The sequence below is a fragment of the Peromyscus maniculatus genome, chromosome 10, assembly GCF_049852395.1.
Source record: "Peromyscus maniculatus bairdii isolate BWxNUB_F1_BW_parent chromosome 10, HU_Pman_BW_mat_3.1, whole genome shotgun sequence".
Lineage (NCBI taxonomy): Eukaryota > Metazoa > Chordata > Mammalia > Rodentia > Cricetidae > Peromyscus > Peromyscus maniculatus.
The window spans coordinates 44,839,888-44,859,735 of NC_134861.1; the positions used below are offsets into that span (position 1 = coordinate 44,839,888).

Genomic DNA, 19,848 nt, shown 5'->3' on the forward strand with positions numbered 1-19,848 from the left:
TTAGATTTCATGAGTGTAGCTTTCCCATCATTTTTAGGAGACACAATCACATGCTGGCTTATAATCTTTCTGCTTCTTCCTCTGTAGTGTTCCCAATTCTTAGGGACAATGTTGTAAATGGATCGGTTTGCTGGGTACCAAAACATGACTTGTCCTTTGCATTTTGATGAGTTGTAGTTTTATGTAATGGCCTAATTGTTGCAAAGAGCAATGTATTTGATGAGGGGTGAAAGTTACATTTATCTGTGTGTGTAAGGATAGATATTTAGAATGTAGTTAGGGATTGTGCTAGTATAGGAAAGTGGCAGTTGTAGATTCTCCTCTTAAATCCAAGATGTCACTAGACCTGGGTAGTTTGCTAGATTTCCAATACCAGGCATTATTTCCCTCTTGTTAAGAGGGCCTTAAGTACCATTGGAGAGAGCTGTTGGTTACCACCAAAATACACACACCACTGTTTCGTTCATGCTGGTTGTTGTTAAAATTCATAGGCATTGGATCCCCTGGATCTTGTGTCCAAAATGTATGAAGAAAGAAACCCATATTTAACTAACCTTACACTGTGAAACTTTATTTAAGCAGTAAATTATCCCCTTTGCTCATTTTTAGTATTGCTATAATTAAATGTGTAGAAGGAAAAATATTAATTGGCATGTCTAATTCACTTTCACTTTATTTATTTACTCTCTCTCTCTCTCTCTCTCTCTCTCTCTCTCTGTGTGTGTGTGTGTGTGTGTGTGTGTGTGTGTGTGTGTGTGTGTGTGTGTCCACTCTGGCATGCATGTATGCATATGTGTGCCATATCAGGAGGTCAGAGGGAAACTTTCAGGAATTAGTTCTCAGTTTTTGGGAATAAAATTTGGGTCATCAACCTTTGGCAACAAGTACTTTTGCCTACTTAAACATCTCTCAACCTACATATTGATTTTTTTTAAGTGATATATGAGACCAGGTATCAAAGATCCTGGCCCATGTGAACTCTTTTTTTTAAGCTGAGGGGGGCAGGGGAGGGTATGTGACCTGTGGTGTTTGCAAGTGTGTGCTCAGATGTGTACATCTGTGCTAAAGATTAAAGCCAAGTGTCCTCTGCTTGGTTCTCTGACTCTGTCACTGAACTACATGTAGCTCACTGATTCAGCTAAGCTTTTAGCCAAAGTGCTCTAAGCATCCAGCTGTGTCCACTCCTTCAGTACTGGGGTTACAATGGCTCTTATAAGTACTGTGAACATGAACTCATGTCTTCACACTTGTACAACAGGCACTTTGCTCATTGAACCACCTCCACAGCCACAGACATGGGAACTTTTAAACACTATGCCAAGGATTTAAAACATCCTCATATTTCTGAAGACTATTTTAAACTCCTCAAATCAAAACTATTTTGGTTTTGGTTAAAAAAAAAAAAGACAGTGGTATATGATTAGATTCTAGTGATGAAAATATGTGGAAATATTAGTACATTTTTCTGTTAGTTTCTAGGCTTGACCTCATTGAAAATTTAAGTATTAGTACAAGAAAATGGAACAATCATTTTTTTATAGCCAGTGTTATGCATTCACATTCACAAATTATGTCTCTCATATCCCTGCACCTGTCCATGTTTGAACCTTTTCTCAACCATTTTAGGCAGTATTTCAGTTTATTAGGTCTTTAATGTTCAGTATTTATTGTTTCACCCAGCTTCTATTATGCCATCTTTTGTCTATTCACTACTTGTTGGAGTGTCCCTGACATGGAATTGATCATTTCTCCTGATAAGTTTTTTGGCCAGTTTAAAACCAAAGTCAAGTATAGTTAAAAAAAAATTAAAAACCATTAACAAATCAAACCAAACTTCATCTTATGTCCCAATCCTCATTTTCTGTTAGCATCCATTCCTTAATACTTCTACTTCTTTACAAAAAAAATTATGTAATTGTATTACAGTTTCAAAATCATATTTTAAAAACAAATAACACTGTCATATTGACTATGTTAAGCATGTTATTTAACCTGTTAATCCTAGCTACCAATTGAATAACTATATCTCACCATAATGCGGCTCGAGAAGTATTCCTCCAAAAATAGACAAGAAATGAAAGTATGTTTTCAATTTATAAAATGTGAAAAAGTGCAGAGAGCCGATCAAGTTGGTTCTTGTATTCCTCTGCATCTTGATTCTGATGGGTGCTAACACACTGTGTCACAGTGCAAAAGGCAGCAATCCTGTGGAGCCTCCAAAGGAGCTGCAGGCTTCTTAATGCCATTTGGAGTCGTAAACTGTCTCTTGGTAAATGAAACTTTTATGTCCTTTAAAAGTAAAACAAATAAGTTCTCATTTGTGAATTCCACAAATCGACTGAATGTGGCTGGCTTAATGAGTGTACTTATGTCCAGTTCTCTCTGTGGGAGAACAGATTTATTTTGTGCCCAGATCCTGAGAGATCAAAATTAATTTTATCTCCTTCAGAATACCCTTTAAAAGTCAATTTCCCTAATGTCTGCTATGAATGTCTCTTCTGAAGCTGTGTTTATTGAAGCTTGTATTTTAACTATGTTTTGAGTTAATTTTTTATTTTCTTCTATTGCAGTGTGGAGACAATCAATGATGGAAATTTCCACATTGTGGAGCTACTGACCCTGGATTCGAGCCTTTCCCTCTCTGTGGATGGAGGAAGCCCTAAAATCATCACCAACTTGTCAAAACAATCTACTCTGAATTTTGACTCCCCACTTTATGTAGGAGGTGAACTTCCTTCCAAATCCAATGGTCTTCCAACTCTGTGCTTCTCATTATAGATCAAATCTGAAGTTTCTGGTGCCTGGTGCCATGATCATTGACACTGATCAATTATTGTAATTGGCCAACAAGTATAAAACAGAAAGAGATGGAAATGTCTCTTAAGGGACCATTCGGTCATCCTGGTTCTGGGTCTAACTCAGTATGTCATCGGGTCACAGAAAGACATTAGTTCTTCATCTATGACATACTAGCTAGGTAATTTATATATAGTGTCATTTAATTTTATATCTGTCTGCAGATAGAAGCAGAAAATTGGTTAGAAATCAAGTTAGAAAATCATAAAATAAGGCTGGGGAGACACCTCAGTGTATAAAGTGCTCAGGAACCTCAGTTAAATGCCCAGCAACCATGTGAAATGCTAGGTAGTGTGGTATACTTACAATTTCAGTGCCGAGGAGGTTGACAAGCAGATCCCTAGGGCTTAATGGATCTGCTTGTCTACCTATCCTACTGAGTGCGATCCAGGGCAATGGAAGAACCTATTTCAAAAGAAAAGGTACAGGGATCCTGATAAAGGACACCAGAAGTTGTTCTCTAGCCTACACACACACACACACACACACACACACACACACACACACACACACACACATGATTAAACAAGTTTGGTGCAAAGTAGTACGAGGAGTCCCCAACCCTGCTCCCTTAATGAGGCAGATAATATCAGCTCAACCCAATGTTGCCATGCTGATATTTCTAGAAGTTCATACAAATTATAGAGCAATTGTCACTGAAACTCAATGAAATGATCAGTGACTCAAATTTAAGGATTTCATCAGACTAGTAGGAAGTATATTTGTTTAGCTGGGCTCTTACAGTGAAGGAAAAAAGAAAACCTTGGCAAGGTAGGCTAGTGCTAGGAATGCTATAGTCCAACTCCAAGTCTTACTTTAAGCAATAAGAAGGAAGTTGGGGGAGAGAGAAAGACAGAGGCAGAGAGACAAAGAGAGATAAAGAAGTACAGGGAGAAAACCTATAAAGAACAGAACTCTTACCATTCTCTATGTCTGGAAAATAAAGTGTAAATTGGAAACAGAATTACAAAATTCAGAAAAAGAATAACAAGATGTGATATTGAACTGAAATGCAATAAGTTAAATTATGGAGTTGATAAGATTAACTTATTTAACAGATAACTAAAGCCTCTAAACATGTCAACACACTTCATTTCTTCATCAGGACTAGTATTTTTATGAAGTTCTTAGTCTCTAAAAAAGATTAACTTCAGGATGCTATTCAATCATCTTAATCTTTCCAAATCTTCCAAAAACAAAAACAAACAAACAAAAAAAAACTATTGCTTGCCATTTTCTCCTAAAACCAGATCATTTCCATTTTTAATAATTTTCATAATTAAAAAATCATAGGGGGCTGGACAGATGACTCAGTTTCAGAACACTGGCTGCTCTTACAGAGGACCCAGGTTCAATTCCCTGTACCCACATGACAGCTAACAACTGTCTGTAACTCCAAGATCTGACACCCTCACACAAACATACATGCCAGCAATACACCAATGCACATATTTTTTAAAAAAAAAATCATAGAACATTGATGTTGTTGTAAAAGGTTAGAAAAAGTTCAGCACCTTTGATTCAATTTTATGTGTGCTTATGGGCCATCTACTATACGTTGGGAACCAAATTAATGAAAGGTCTATGTCACAAAGTTGAAAAATAAATGTCTCTTCTGGTCCCAGAAACATGAAGCATGTAGACACATCTCTGAATCACTGATGGGACATTACAATTAAAATCTTGCAGATTGACTATACTCAACAAGCTGATTGACCTCCTAGTTCATAGGAGTCACCACTATGAGGATTATGAGACTCTTTTTTAAATTAGTTATTTGAAAACTTTTGTGCTATGTGCTTTGATCATATTCATCCCTCCCTCTATTCCTTCATGTTTTCCCTAGCCACCCATGTCTTTGTCCTTAAAAAAAAAAAAAATACAAAACTAAGTCCAGTTTGTGCTACTCATAATTCTTCACTGTGTGGCTTCTGCTGGAGCTTGGTCAACTTACCTGGAGAATCACTTGAATAAAACTTCCCTCTACCATTATTAAATATTGTCAACAGCTCCTGGACTATGGGTGGGACTTCATGCCACCTCTTCTCTCCATTCTGAGATTGCCTCTGGCTTTAGTTTCTATTTTCACCTATTCGGCAGTGCAGAGTTGCTTTGCAGTGTGTAAAGCCAGCCCTGAGTGTTAACCATGATGTAACAGGGATGAGATATATATTTTAAGCATTTGCTATTACCAACATAGTGCTTCTCTTTTAAATAACGTTTTTATTTATATGGCACTGCTTTTAGTGGCTCAACCTTTCATTTTCAGAGAAAACTGAAGTAAAACTAGAAGGTAAACCCTACTTTATTCATTTCATAGTCGCAAAGCTGCCGCCTCAAGAACTTTATAAAGCTTTTAGAAGTTTGCAAAGCTAAATTGTGGTAGACTATTATTTAAGTCCAGATCTTTCTGACCCCAATGCCACCTGCATTGCCACTTAATTTTTTACAAAAACCAGAAAACAAAATGGCTTAAGTAATATGGTTTTGCCTTTACTTCCAAATTTGTCCTTGACTTGAATTTATGGTGCTTTTACTCAAAAATATTTCAGTGAATGCTTTAAGAACCTCTTAAAATATGATGTCCAGTTCTTTTTAAAATTCAGATGAAATTGTTTAAGACAGAAAATTTTTAAAACAGGGGAAAAATAATCTCCCAATTGAGAAGTGCTAATCCTTCTGAGGCTAGAGGTCTCTGAAGAATCCACAAGCACCTCTGAATATTCAGGACTAAGGGAAACCATCTTGGTATCAGCCTCACTGCCAGAGAACACACTGAGCCCATCTACTTCCTCCCCAGGATGTGGTTATGGTGGTGGTTCAGGCTTTAAAAAACAAAGAACCCAGCAGACCACAGCCTGACTGTCACATGGCAGAGGCAAGAGGAGCTGAGTCACCAAAAAGGAAGCAAGGTCCCTGAGGAGGGTACCCTGTATGGCCTCGCCATTGGTCCATTGCAGAAGCATTCTCTGGAAAAATGCAAACTGGTAGTGCAGCTAAGCTTGCTCTTGCATTACTGACTATTCATGATGTTTATGTAACATAAACCAGAAGAATTTTCATGTTTTCCCATCTAACAATTGAACTAGAACACTTATTACTTAACTGCAAGGGGAAGGTTTAAGATACAGACATAGGTATCTAGGCACATATTACCAAAACAGTGTCATCACCTTTGGACAAAAGATTTCAATCATGGTACTATGCCCCTTGGAGTCATTTTAAAACATAAAGAGACTGGAAAGGCTTTTTTCAAATCCATTTACTAAGTTATGTAGTGACTGATTGGTAGATTAATTTACTTCCAATTAAAGTCCATGAAATACAAATGGAAAAGTCATGGAAAGCAAAATCATGTGTTACCAGGTATGTCAAGGCATTGTGCATCTGTATTCTCAGCACTCAGGAGGCTGAAGCAATGGAATTTATGGTTCCAGTTCCTCTGGACTGTGCAGTAAATTACTATTTCAAAAGAAAAAAATACAGATGTGCTTCTGTTTATCAGCTAAAAACCAGCATTCTAACTATGCATATGAAAGTGATGACCCAGAATAGTTATTGGTTAGAGGGATAATTCAGGGTAGAACATGCAGTTAGAGGTGTTTGGGTCAACCCCCAGGTCCAAAAATAATCTAGAAAAGGTCTTGATTTTTATATGCTATTGAAAGTTGAGCATGTACAGAGTATGTAGCTATGTTGTTTTATAGATTTTCACCACCAAACTACACCCTCTGAAGTTGTAGGATTTGGGACTAAATGAAACAAGTTCATTCATTGCTTCTCACTGCTGAAGAAACTGGCCAGTCTCAATTTAGTCTGGATATGCGCACAAATAAACATTGTATCTCCATTGAAATGAGCATTTAAAACAGCTTTGGAAGAACTTCATTTTTAACTGTTTTAAGAAATGACCCAAAATGAGGGTCATTAAAGCCCACATGTTTGTGATGGATGAACACCATTTAGAAAGACTTTCCCCACAGGAAAAAATTTCCTGTCACTGATACTCCCCTGAAAATAGTCAACTGCGTGCCTCAATCTTGGTGTAGTAGTACATTCTCCAGGACCAGACACACACCATGTGAATGTCTTCACTCATAGAACTTCAAATTAAAGACAAAGAACTTAGTACCTGGTCTAGTGTGGCCATGAGCCCCCCTGCATCAGAATCACCTGTGGTGCATACTGACATTTAGAATTCTGTACTTGTCCTCTTTCACAAAAGATCAGCATCTCGGGGTGGGGAAAGATGGGAAGATGCTCTTTGAAAACACAATTTTGGTAGGACATAGGTATGAGAAGCTGACAAACAATTGCTCTGGGCTATCTTCTTGTGGTAGAGATGAGGCAACTAAGACCCAGAGAGGGAAAATGACTGGCCAGGATATACTCTCTAAGTAAACTTTCTCATTGCAGTGTCAACAAATAAACAAATAAACAAACTTGAAGGAGGAAGGGTTTATTCTGTATTACAGTTTGAGAGCACAATCCATCTTAGTAGAGAGGTCATGCAGTTATGAAGCAGCTGGTCACTGATGCAGTCAGAAAGCAGAGTGAGATGAATACACTCAATGATGTTTCTTCTTTGTATTGAGCCTAAGATCCGAGTTCATGATACTTTAGCATCCACATTCATGACATGTCTTCCTTGTTGTGTTAGACCTTTCTGCACAGACCCTGGGTTGTGTTTCCCAGTGAGGGATTATTTAACGTTTGGGCATGGATGTGAGGAATTGTGCCGATTAAGTTAATTGATGTGGGAAGAGCCATCTTAATAAGAGTCTCACCATTCCCTAGGGGCAGAGGGGGTGGGATCCAGGACTCTAACATATAAAGTGAACTGAGTATTAGCTTGCCTCCCTCTCTGCTTCCTGACTCTGCATACGATGTGGCCAGCTGCTTTAAACTGTTGTGGCCTTGACTTTGCTGCCATACCGGACTGTACCCTTGAACTGCAAGTTGAAATGAGCTTTTCTCCCTTGAGTTGCTTTTGTTTGGGAATTTTACAACAGTATCAGGAAAAGAAACTCAGACATATAGTGATTTTAAATCACATCAACTAGATAATGAAAATTAACCATGAAACACTTAACCAATATTAGAGACTTGACCTCTAGACTAGTAGCTTTGTATACCTACATGTCTGCTTTTGGTGCCTATTAAGACTCAAATGGGGCTTTTGGCCTAGGGAAGAGAATGATGGCACAGAACAAGAACCCTAGAATGTAATGGTCCCCAGAGAGTGAAGGCCAGCCTATGATCCCAAGCAATAGCTCCGAGTCCCAGCACAGTTGAATCATGAGCACTGGGAGGCAAGTCATTTGCTCAGAGGCTTCCAACTCCCTCCCATCTCCTAATCCAGTGTCCTACAAGGTCCTCTGTGTAAAGCACTGTCAAGAAACTATTTCAGGGTCTGGATCAGGCCATGGAAAGATTCTTCAGCTTTGCCAAAATAACAGTTACCAGATGACTGTCACTTCTGGAATGTATATGCCCCAAGATTGCAAATGCTGTTTGTGATGAAACTTATTCCTTTTTTTTTAAATTTTCTTACATAAAAGCTTCATTCTAAGTAGAAAAAAAATCATGTAAATGAGGTGCTATCCAGATAAGAAGCAAAAATGAGCTTTTCAAGCACAGACATCCTCAACTGTGCAGGGACAGTGCCCCTGAGGTGCTGGGTTAGTTGCTAAGTTAGAATTTGTGAAGTTTGAGGTGGGTCACTGAGAGCTCCAACTCTCACTCTCAGAGTCCTGGTAGACTGAACCTGGGCTCCAGGATTAAGAAGGGTAGGCATGCTGACATGGGTGGCATGGAATCTGTGGCTCAAGCTCCCTAAGCTCCATCCTTCGATGTTATAATCAGACAGAGAATTATAACTGGTGGCTTCCCTGTGTACATGGTGTCTAGACCCACGGGGAATGGAAAAAATGTCTACCTCTAGTTTTTCTTTAAGTAGACATTCTTGAAGATTATATAAATTCATATATATTACAAGTTTTGTTTGAGATAAATTTACCAATTAAGAACTGACACCAATAAACTCGGTTTATTTTAGTTAAAAGTCAGAATAACTGTATGCAGTTACTAACTGTGAAAAGCAGTAAAGTCTCACTCTAAGAATAACTTACTACATCTTACCAAAATGAGAAACAAAATGTTCAGCTTTTCTCTACCTCTTCATCTGAGCATGCATATTCCAATGTAATAGAAATGGACTGATGAACCTCAATATTTCTCTGTAGCAAATGACCGAGGAACATATAAAGACTCTTAACTGACATGCTGTTTCTTCCTAGGCATGCCTGGGAAGAATAACGTGGCATCATTGCGCCAGGCCCCTGGGCAGAATGGTACCAGCTTCCATGGCTGTATCCGGAACCTTTACATCAACAGTGAGCTGCAAGACTTCCGGAAAGTGCCCATGCAAACCGGGATTCTGCCTGGTTGTGAACCATGCCACAAGAAAGTATGTGCTCATGGCACATGCCAGCCCAGCAGCCAGTCAGGCTTCACCTGTGAATGTGAGGAAGGGTGGATGGGGCCCCTCTGTGACCAGCGAACCAATGACCCCTGCCTTGGAAACAAGTAAGTTCCAGTGGCTTGGTACTCAGTAAATATGCTAAATTCTCCAAGCAAATCTAAGAGAAGAAGGCGGGAGGTTGGCAGGGCAAGAGCAGGGGCCTAGAGAAATCAACACATTAGAATTCTGTTCTCTGTATTCAGACATGGTTTTGCCTAACCACCATACATTCCGAACTCCTCTATCAACCTTATTTTCACTCCTATGCTTCTCCTTCACTATAGATGTGTACACGGCACCTGCTTGCCCATCAATGCCTTCTCCTACAGCTGTAAGTGCCTGGAAGGTCACGGAGGTGTCCTTTGTGATGAAGAGGAAGACCTGTTTAACCCTTGCCAGATGATAAAGTGCAAGCATGGCAAGTGCAGGCTCTCTGGACTGGGGCAGCCCTACTGTGAATGCAGCAGTGGATACACTGGGGACAGCTGTGACAGAGGTAAGCTAGGCAGGCACCTTGTCACAAACCACAAGGCATGCCTCATCCCGGGTGAAAGAGATAGGGTGAAAGAGATCGAGTGCAGTGAGGAAACTCTTGGCCTGGGCATAGCATGTAGCTACTGTTGTTGATTGGTTCTCAGGTGGTATGCAGTTACTAACTGCGAAAAGCAGTCAAGTCTCACTTGTCTCATGGCCATCAGACATCTTATCACAATTTGACTTGCTCTAGAAAGTCTCTTTTTTCCCTTCTTCAGAGTACAGCTACCCAACTCAGCTTGAGCCTCTACCTGATCCCTTCACCTACATGTATTACTAATCTGGCTCCAGACAGAGACCACGGAGGTGGTAGCTCTGTTCTGGTTTGAGTACAGAATCACCGGCTTGGAGTACAGTCACCCTTGCCCTTAGCATCGACTGATTTATCACAGTAAATTATGCAGGTGAGAGCGATGGAAGCCGACTGTGTTCTCAGCCCACCTCTCTCTGCTTTGTTTCCAAAATCCGAACTTGCCTGGCCTCCAGCTGGCACAGACTTGGGTGCATCAGACAATAAGATGAACGTGCCTGCGGAAGCCTTCAACAGATGTCTCTTTTTTGAACTACTTCATACTAGCGTAATTTATGAAGTTAGTGGAATGTTACTTGTATTAAGTAACATATTGGATAATATTAAATTCTGGGCCTAATAAATTAAATTGCATTCTCTGTGAAACTGCTCCCCGTGGTAAACAAAACCAGCTGTTAGTCCTGTAGAAACAGAAGATATGTATTTTTTTTTTCTCCTTTTTTGCAATAAAGGAAAAGATTTAGGAATCCAATTTTCTTGTCAGAACAAACATGTTGTATTTATTGTCTACATATATAGCATTCACTTTGCTGGAAATAGAGGCCTAAAAGATGCATTTTTCAAGGAAGATTGGATCACGCCATCAGTCCATAATGTAGACTTCAAGCATCACACTAAAAATAGCAGTTTCAAAATGCTAGGAAGGACAATGACCACAAAATGGAGATCTTGACTTTCTTTCAATCAGTCTACAAAACTTACAGTGTCTGTCTTTAAAAATGCTCTTATTTCCTTGTTCTTTTCTAGAACTTTCTTGCCGAGGGGAGCGGATCCGAGATTATTACCAAAAGCAGCAGGGTTATGCTGCCTGTCAAACAACAAAGAAAGTGTCTCGCTTGGAATGTAGAGGAGGATGTGCCGGTGGGCAATGCTGTGGACCTCTGAGGAGCAAGAGGCGGAAATACTCCTTTGAGTGCACAGACGGATCCTCATTTGTGGACGAGGTGGAGAAGGTGGTGAAGTGTGGCTGCACGAGATGTGCCTCCTAACTGCATTTCTAGCAGCTTCCATCTTTGGCGAAGGTTATACACTTCTTGACCATGTTGGACTAATTCATGCTTCATAATGGAAATATTTGAAATATATTGTAAAATACAGAACAGACTTATTTTTATTATGATAATAAAGACTTGTCTGCGTTTGGAAAAAAAATAAAAGACATACTTGTACTAAAGCTTCCCCTACACTGGAAAAAGTGTGAAGAAAAGCCACACTCGGAGGCATTAGTGCAGCAGTGGGGACCATGGCAACACGGAGCCATCTTTGGAACATGCTAATCCTAGCAGAAGCACATATACAAGAGCCTAACATGGGACTGTACATTCACATGTGATTGCCCAGAGCATAAAACCCATGACCCCCTTCCCATCAGTGCAGTTCACAAGAACACACCAAGCACAAGCATCTCAATGGGACTGTGAGGCAGGGGAATGGAAATCCAGAATCCATAGATAGATCCAAGGGATGAGAAATATTTTGTGGAAGATATAAAATGTCCTGCCATCTGGGTTTCATTCAGGAGAGAAATGGGTGTGGAGGGCTGCAATGTATTTTATTGTCTTTGGCAATGATACATATCTGCAGAAACAGCACACGAAGGTGTTTATCTACCACTTTCCAGTATTAATTTTTGTAATATAAATGATAAAGGAGATGATAAAGAACCAATAGATTATTGATAAATAAAAAAATAGTAATAATATGAATTTTTGTTTTTATGAGTTCTAAATAGCCCTATACAGTATTCATTTTCAACGAGAAATATTTATTGTATTAAAGTACATTGTACTTAAGGATTTAGGTCATCACTTTGGACTGTTTCTCGATGCTTTAATATATATTAATTTATAATTATCCTGATATTTTTGTACATTTTCAAACTTAAAAAAAAATCAGGATTTTTTTTGGCAATAGAACTAACATAGGATGTTATTTTGGTATCTTGGGATAGGTATATGTTGTTCTCTTGGCTGACCTCGACATCTGACCACTGATGTCACTGACCTGTGGCCTCTTTCAGGACACTTGCAGAGGGTTTGCAAAGGCTATATGAGTAAAGACAGCAAGTGTACCCATCTGTCATATGTCCTCACAGGAGGAAGGAAATTATCTGTAGCGATGGACAATAGGAAGTAGACCTTTTACAAATTAATTAATTTTTCCCTGCCATGCTTTGGGGAAGGGGGGCAGAAGAAAGACTGTCATGTCAAAAACTGTAATTTTTCTCCAAACAATAAAACTCCTTGATTACCTTACCGCTCCCATGTTAACAAGTTTGCTTCTAAGTGACATTGTAGAGTTGATAATGATTTATAGTTGACTGTGCTCTTCCTTCATGAAAATCCCAGGGTGCCCTGTGAAGATGCAGATGTTTCTTTAAAAGAAAAACTCTTTTTAACAATGACAATTATGCTTTGTCTTTCTACAGACTAATATCGGTTACACTACTGATGTTTGTAAATTAAAAGATGTCTACTTCATTAACAGCTTGGCCGTTTTCTTAGAAACTGCACTGCTTTGCAGGTGTTTTGTTATGAACTTGATATAGTGACATGAAAGGAACAAGAAAGACAACCTATGCCTTTATGTTTCCAAAAAAAAATTGCTTTGAAATTAAAGTATTGTCACATCTGGAGGCTGCATAAAAGAGATAGATAGAATACATATTCTTTGCTATTGAAAATGCATTAAATTAAATCTTTCCACCAAAAGGAATTATAAAATAAAACAGAGCTAATACAAAGGATCTTCTTTGGGTATCACTGCCTTTGCTAGATCCAGCTATCCAGAACTAGCAAAAATTCATATCAAGGAAGTGCCATTGTCTAGGAAGAATATTAATACTTGACCTCTACTGTATGAGGGATTCATCTCTTTTTAAGACAGTCATGCCCCCCCCCCACGGGCACACACAATATACCCACTATTCCAGGTGTGAACATCCAGTCACTCATTCATTCATGTTTAAAATGACTTTAGTTGTATTACATAAATATTAAATAACAATTATAAAACATTCATGTGTTACTATGAGTTCCTTTCTTTTTCAGAGCTACTGAATCATTCATGAAGCAAAGAGTAATCTACAAATATAACAAGATTTCCATCTAATGTCCCAGATAAACACCATCCTAGTGGCTAGTGTTTGCAGTTTCCTTACTATAGAGCAGGACCTATGATTGAGTTTTATATGTAAAATCTCCCTCATCTCTATAAGTGAATGGAATCCCTGTGTTCCCTGGTATATTGCAGTATATAAGGCTGGAAATCAAATGAACTGGACCCAATATTGGGCAGTTCATACTAGTGTATTTGCTGATAATATAGACAGCCATTCAGCCACAGAATACCTCTACTTGGAGACTGCTAAGTTTGAAGCCTGATTATCTGTGCTATTGATCATGTATATATAAATAATCTTACTAGAGATTTGACTATTTGCTCCTGTTTTGAAGAAAAAGGAGACATCATATAGGGTTTGGCATATTTTTCATCCTTCCTGATTATAAAGTGACAAAATAAAGTCTATTTCTGTGGGACTTGAGCAGAGTTAGTGTCAAAGGGATCACATTTTGTTTGCCTTCCAATCACGAGCCTTTAATGAAGAAAATCTCACAGCCAGAAAATGATTAGCAAATCACACAAATCAAGGGAAATTATTCATATTAAAAATGCTCCTGATTTCTAAGCCATTAACCACAACACTCTTTTAAATAAAAATCTATCCTACTGCTTTAGTGATAGAATTCAATTTTTAAAAATACAAAATTAAAATTATCACATACAATAACAAACATTTGTAATTTAATAAATGAAGTTCTTAAACATTCCTAGCATTTTTTTAATTCTCCCATGAGTGAGACACCAGCAGGAAACTGGAATGCAATCAATTGAAGAATGTGATCACGAAATAACAACCACCTCAATCTTTGGAATTCTTTCTGATCACAGATTAAAACTGTAAAAGAGCATCTCTTGCTTTAGAATTACTCTGGGAATCTTTTTAATGATGGTTTTCTTTGTCAGCAACATTTCCTCCTGGTGAAATGATTAAAAGACTTGAAATGAAGTCAGGACATAAAGATCTTGAACTTTATGGCATCATCTGCCTCAGGTACTGACCATGATTTCTGCAGTGATGTCTGTAATAAGATATAAGCTATAAAAAGTATATGAACTTTTATGTGAGATATTACATAAAGGAGAGAAAGCTATAAAAGTATAGAAGCTATCTTCTTTCTTAACCCTCTTTGTGTACTCACAGTCATTTAAGAAATGATTTCTGTTTCATGACTTCTATCAATTACAAGAAAAGATGGCAGACATCTCACATAGTTCCATATAAAGTAGACAATCTCTGCCATGTTAGAGCTTATGTTTCATGGATATGGACTGAATCTAGCCTCGGTAACTGTTCTGGCTACTTTTATGTCAACTTGACACAAGCTGGAGTCATTTAGGAAGAAGGAATCTCATTTGAGAAAATACCCCACAATATTGGCCTGTGGACTTGCCTGTGGTGCATTATTTTTTTCAATTTTTTGATTGATGTGAGAGGACCCAGATCACTATGGACAGTACCACTTCTGGGAAGGTGGCCCCGGGTTCTATAACAAAGCTGGCCGAGTAATCCATGTGGAGCAAGTCAGTAAGCGGCACTGCTCTGTCGCTTCTGCCTCAGTCCCTTAGCTTTTTCACTCCATTCCTGCTCCAGGCACCTGCTTTGAGTTCCCACCCTATCTTCCTCTGTTGATGGGCTGTGAAAGATATGGAAGTGTGAGCTAAATAAATCCTCTCCTTTCCAGTTGCATTTGGTTGTGGTGTTTTATCACAGCAACAGAAAGCTAACTAAGACAGTAACAGATGCTATGCAAATGATCAAACTGGCATGTAATATCAGACTGTGATGCACCTTTAAGGAAATAATGGTACACTAGTGAAAGTACAGCCAGGATACTGTTGTTGCTCAGTTGATACAGTACTTGCTTAGCATGTCCAAAACCATGGGTTTGATCCCTTTGACTTAGCTTGTTTTCGATTACTGTGATAAGCACCATGATGGAAGAAAAGCAACATGGGGAAAGGATTTATTTCATCTTAGAGCTTCTAGTCCATCAGTGATGGAAGCTAAGGCAGGAATGTAAAGAGAGCACAATGACAGAGCACATCTTCAATTCCCACGATACAGAGAGCAGGACCCAAACATGTGATCTGGGATGCCAGACTCCTCACGAGGAAGAATTATTGTTATCCCTCTGTAGTTGACAAATGACAATAAGGAACATTTAAAAGCAAATCGTGGACTGTGGGATGTGGACACTGGAGGAACAACAATTGTTCCAAGTTCAGGTGGTAGTTGAAGCCAAGAAAATGGGTGAACTAATTCACAAACACATCAGAGTGAACTTGACCAGAGGAGTAACATCTGATTTCAAATAGTGCTTACATTTTCAGGGGGATAATTTGATTCCAGGATATGGACAAAAAAATGGGGTAATTCTAACACAAGCAAGCAAGACTGTTTAGACATATGTTAGGGATAATAGAAGATGGTCAGAAGGGCAACTGGAAAGTATGATGGGATCATAGCTTTGGCATTCAGTGGGTCAGGTAGGAACTGAAGCAGAACCACCCAACACTGCTTCCTGGTTTGCTATGCATGACTCTCTCAGCTTGCTTGCTTGTTGTTATCCATGGCCGGAGGACCACTTGCTCAGGGGTTATACTTCCCACAATGGGCTGGGCCTTCACACATCAATCATTAATCGAAACTGACTTACAGACTTCTTAGAGGCCAATCTGGTGGAAGCATTTTCTCAGTTGAGTTCTCTCTTGCCAGATGACTCTCAATTGAGGAGAGTTGACAAAATTCAAATGAGCATTTCTGGCGTGTGATAAAAACCAGTGTTGGCGGTGCTGTCTTGGTGCTATGACAGCTCTCTGTCAGTGGAGGCAGGGTGATCAGAAGTTCAAGGTCATGTTTGGCTACATTAAAAAAAATAGAACAGAAACGTTCAGTCACATAAGTGTATACCAGGAGGTGGGATGGTTCTGGGAGAAAATGACTTGCAACTGTGTCAAGGAGGATAAAATAGAATGCAGGATGGAAGTAATGAAAGTTTGTGTGTAGATAGATTTGGGCAGGTTGCCCAAGGAAAGCAGTCTATGCATAAATATCCAAAGGAAGGGAACTCTGTGTTCTGATGTAAGATAAAGAATCTGGTGAGTACTATCTATGGCATGCATTGGTTCTATGTGTACAACACAATAGTTTCTATTTACTGGCTTAATGTTCATTATGTTTTTTTTTCTATTGAGTACCTATTTGCAGTGGGTTTTCCAAATGACAAATGAAAGAGATTTCCAGTTCAAAATCATGGCTTCTTAGCTAGGCTTAATGTAGTTCCTTCCAACTTTCAAAGGATATGCCTCTGTAAATAGTATCTGATAATAGCATCAAAATCTTAGAATAATATTATTCCTCAGATGTCAAAGGAATGTTCAGAAGCTGAAAGGCCGATGAAGCTGAATTGAAACAACTGTTGAGCAATCTGTACTGTGAAACTCACAACTCACTCTCCCTTTCAGCTTATACCAAGCCAGACACTCAGGAAATAAGTCAAATAGAACCCTAGCAGAAAATATCCATACATTAAAAACGTCAATTAAAATCTAGATCTTAATTACATTTTGGTGACTTTATTGGGCTGAGTATGCCTTGAAGAGTGAAAGATGGTGACCTGGCATCCCAGGCATTTATTCTGCAGTGTACTGTCCAGTTTTCTGAATTAAACTATATACTCCTCTAGATCATGGGAATTAAGTATCCTTAATTCCCACTCTTTAGAAAGCAAGTCCCAAACGTTTATTTTGGTATGCCAGATTCCTCACAAGGAAGTATTATTGCCATTTCTCTATAGTTAGTATTAAGTGGACAAACAACAACAAAGACTATTTAAAACCAAATCATGGACTATGGGATGTGAACATTGGAGGAGCAAGAACTGTTTTTAACTCAGGTGGTAGTTGAAGCCAAGAAAATGGGTGCACTAATTCAGAAACACATCAGAATGAACAAAGGAGTAACATCTGACTTTAAATAATGTTTACATTTTCAGAGAAAAAAATTGATCCCAGAATGGAAACAAAGATGGGACAATTCTGATACAAGCTGACATAAGTCTTTAGCCATGTTAGAAGAATAGAAGATTGTCAGAGGGGCAGATGGAGAAATATGATGGGCTCATAGGTGTGCCCTCCAGTGAGTTTGGATCACGTTAGTAACAGCTCACACAAGTGCAGGAACGCACCCTGAGAGAATTTCAATGACTACCATGGAAATGCAAGATGGAACTTGATTACCCATCACATTGGCTAGGGTTGACCAAGGCAGGTGAAATCTGGGATGTTGAAACAAGATGCCTCAGAACAAGAAACCAGGAAATTCCCAGAGCAGAGAGCTACTTATGCATAGTAACTCTTACCCAGAAGGAGTTGTCTGTTGACTTCCTCTTCCTACCACAAAGAGAGAAAAGAAAGCAGTAAAAGTTCTACCACTGTCCAAAAATACGAAATCTGAGTAGAAACCATAACCAGCCACATTTCAGACTAGCTTTGTCTTTGCATCAGTAAGTGGATAGTTAAATTTGGATTCACGGAAAATCAAAATTAACAAGCACACACATAAAAATGGGGCCTGGCAAAAGAGCCACAGAGACGATCGTCTAGGAGACATGCTGTCATTAATCTTGCTCTGCCTTGGAGACATAACTACATTTTTTTGTCTGCATAGATGGTGGCAGAGAGATTAAGTGACTTGCCCAAGGTCATACAGTCCAGGTCTCCTGACTCTCTAGCCATAATACAATATTGATTTTGCTAGAACTGATAGACAGACTGAATTGTCTAATGAGATGTTGGGAGATGACTAAATATTTTCCAAGGGACTTTTTTATAATGCCAACGAATAACCTCAGTAGACATACATTAAGACATTGTTATTACTGCCCATTTGGAAAGAAAAGATAGTTCTTTTAATGAATTTTCCTCCCCATATCAAAACTGAAGTGGGAAGATTTTTTTATCCAATTGTGTCATTCGCACTGATCATTGTTCCTACAAGCAGATGTATCTCCACAGGCTGTGCTGCCTAGGAGCAGCTGAAATCTGCTGCTACCTAAGAGAGCCACAGGATCAAACCTCATATGCACACTCACATCCTAGAACTCATTCATGGCCACAAGCTGTTCTTTGTAAAATAATAATAATGGTAGTAGTAATAATAATAATATGAAACAAAAGACTGGGACAACACTCATTTTGAATGAGCCTGAAACATCTCACCAGGCTCAGAGGCCTGTTGCATCACAGGGAAGAGACAGATTCACATCATGGACTACCACTGAGTCCCTTCCACACCCAGTTCTTACTTTAATTTACATCTTCACATTGATTTTTTTCCTTCCTGTTAATCTGAGATTAGCTACATTTCTTCCTTTCTGCTTGTCAGCTTCTTTTTGGAGCTGCAAAATGTGCAAGAACACATATCTGAATGGCATGCACATTATTGTTTGATTAGGAAATAAATCTCTTATCATTTGGCAAAGAAATCACATGATGACTTAAACACTCAGAAAATGAAGTGAAGATCCTTCTGTGTTTCTTCTCATTTAGCCTTGTTTTCCTTTCCCACCTCATTTTATGTGTGTTCATATTTTAGATTATAAATACATGATTGCATCCTAGAACAGACAGTCTGAGAACACAAGGTTTTAAAGCACTGATTCCCACCCCCACATCCCTCAAAACTCAGGACAATCAAGGCCCAGGGTATCAGCAAAGCAAAAGTCTCAGTCAGTCTTAATGAATCAGACCTAGAGGTGCATTTTCCCTCCCCCCTCTCTCTCTCCTTTCTCTCCTCTCTCCCTCTCCCCCTCTCCCTCTGTCTCTCACAGACAGAGACAGAAACAGACAGAAGGACAGAAACAGAGAGTCAAGGAGGTATAAACACATTACTCACAGGATTTGGTAAAGATAAGAACTAGCAGTTACTAATTGTAGCTTTGCATACAACAGTCATCTTTGCTTAGATTTCATTCCTTTCAAAAGTGAAATCTCAGTGTCTAGTAAACCCATTGCAGTATTTCAGTTGACTACTCTCAAACAATGCAGAACCCAACCACCGGATCCATGATGAAGAGTATACCACATATGGAAACACATCCTTGATCTGAGACCATCAAGCCTTAACTTTTCCAGTATCTCACTATCACATTAGAATATAATAGAATCATGTCCATTCCATTCCTTGGCTTATACCAGCATGTCCTATATAGTCTACTATGGATACTGTGAATAATTGCTATAAGTGTGAAGGGGCAGGGCCCCTAATCCAGCAGCAGCTGAACAGGCCTTGCCTCTCAGTCCCCTTAGGAATTTCTGGGCCAATGATAAACACTTTCCCTGAAGTTGTACATCTTCTCTCAAGGGAGAGCACAAGCAACAACTGGGTGATGTGGGAGTAGAAATGCCTGTCCAGTACCAAACTGTGAAGTTTATGAAAGAGCATATCAATCTCTGTTTCACTTATAAAAAACAATTGCAGCATTTTAAAGGCAACATCACA

The 19,848-nt window shown here is 39.0% G+C and overlaps 1 protein-coding gene across 2 annotated transcripts in view; it reads left to right on the top strand.

Annotated features, from left to right (window-relative positions):
- The window catches only part of Slit2 (slit guidance ligand 2), a 338,894-nt gene extending 326,415 nt beyond the window's left edge, over positions 1–12,479 (top strand). For both annotated transcript variants that reach the window (XM_006976103.4, XM_006976104.4), the window contains 4 exons: positions 2,571–2,725; positions 9,156–9,444; positions 9,664–9,875; positions 10,971–12,479. In XM_006976103.4, coding sequence (XP_006976165.1) covers positions 2,571–2,725; positions 9,156–9,444; positions 9,664–9,875; positions 10,971–11,212 — 898 coding nt within the window. In that variant the 3' untranslated portion in view covers positions 11,213–12,479. The remainder of the gene's footprint in view (positions 1–2,570; positions 2,726–9,155; positions 9,445–9,663; positions 9,876–10,970) is intronic.
- The last annotated feature ends 7,369 nt before the right edge of the window (positions 12,480–19,848 follow it).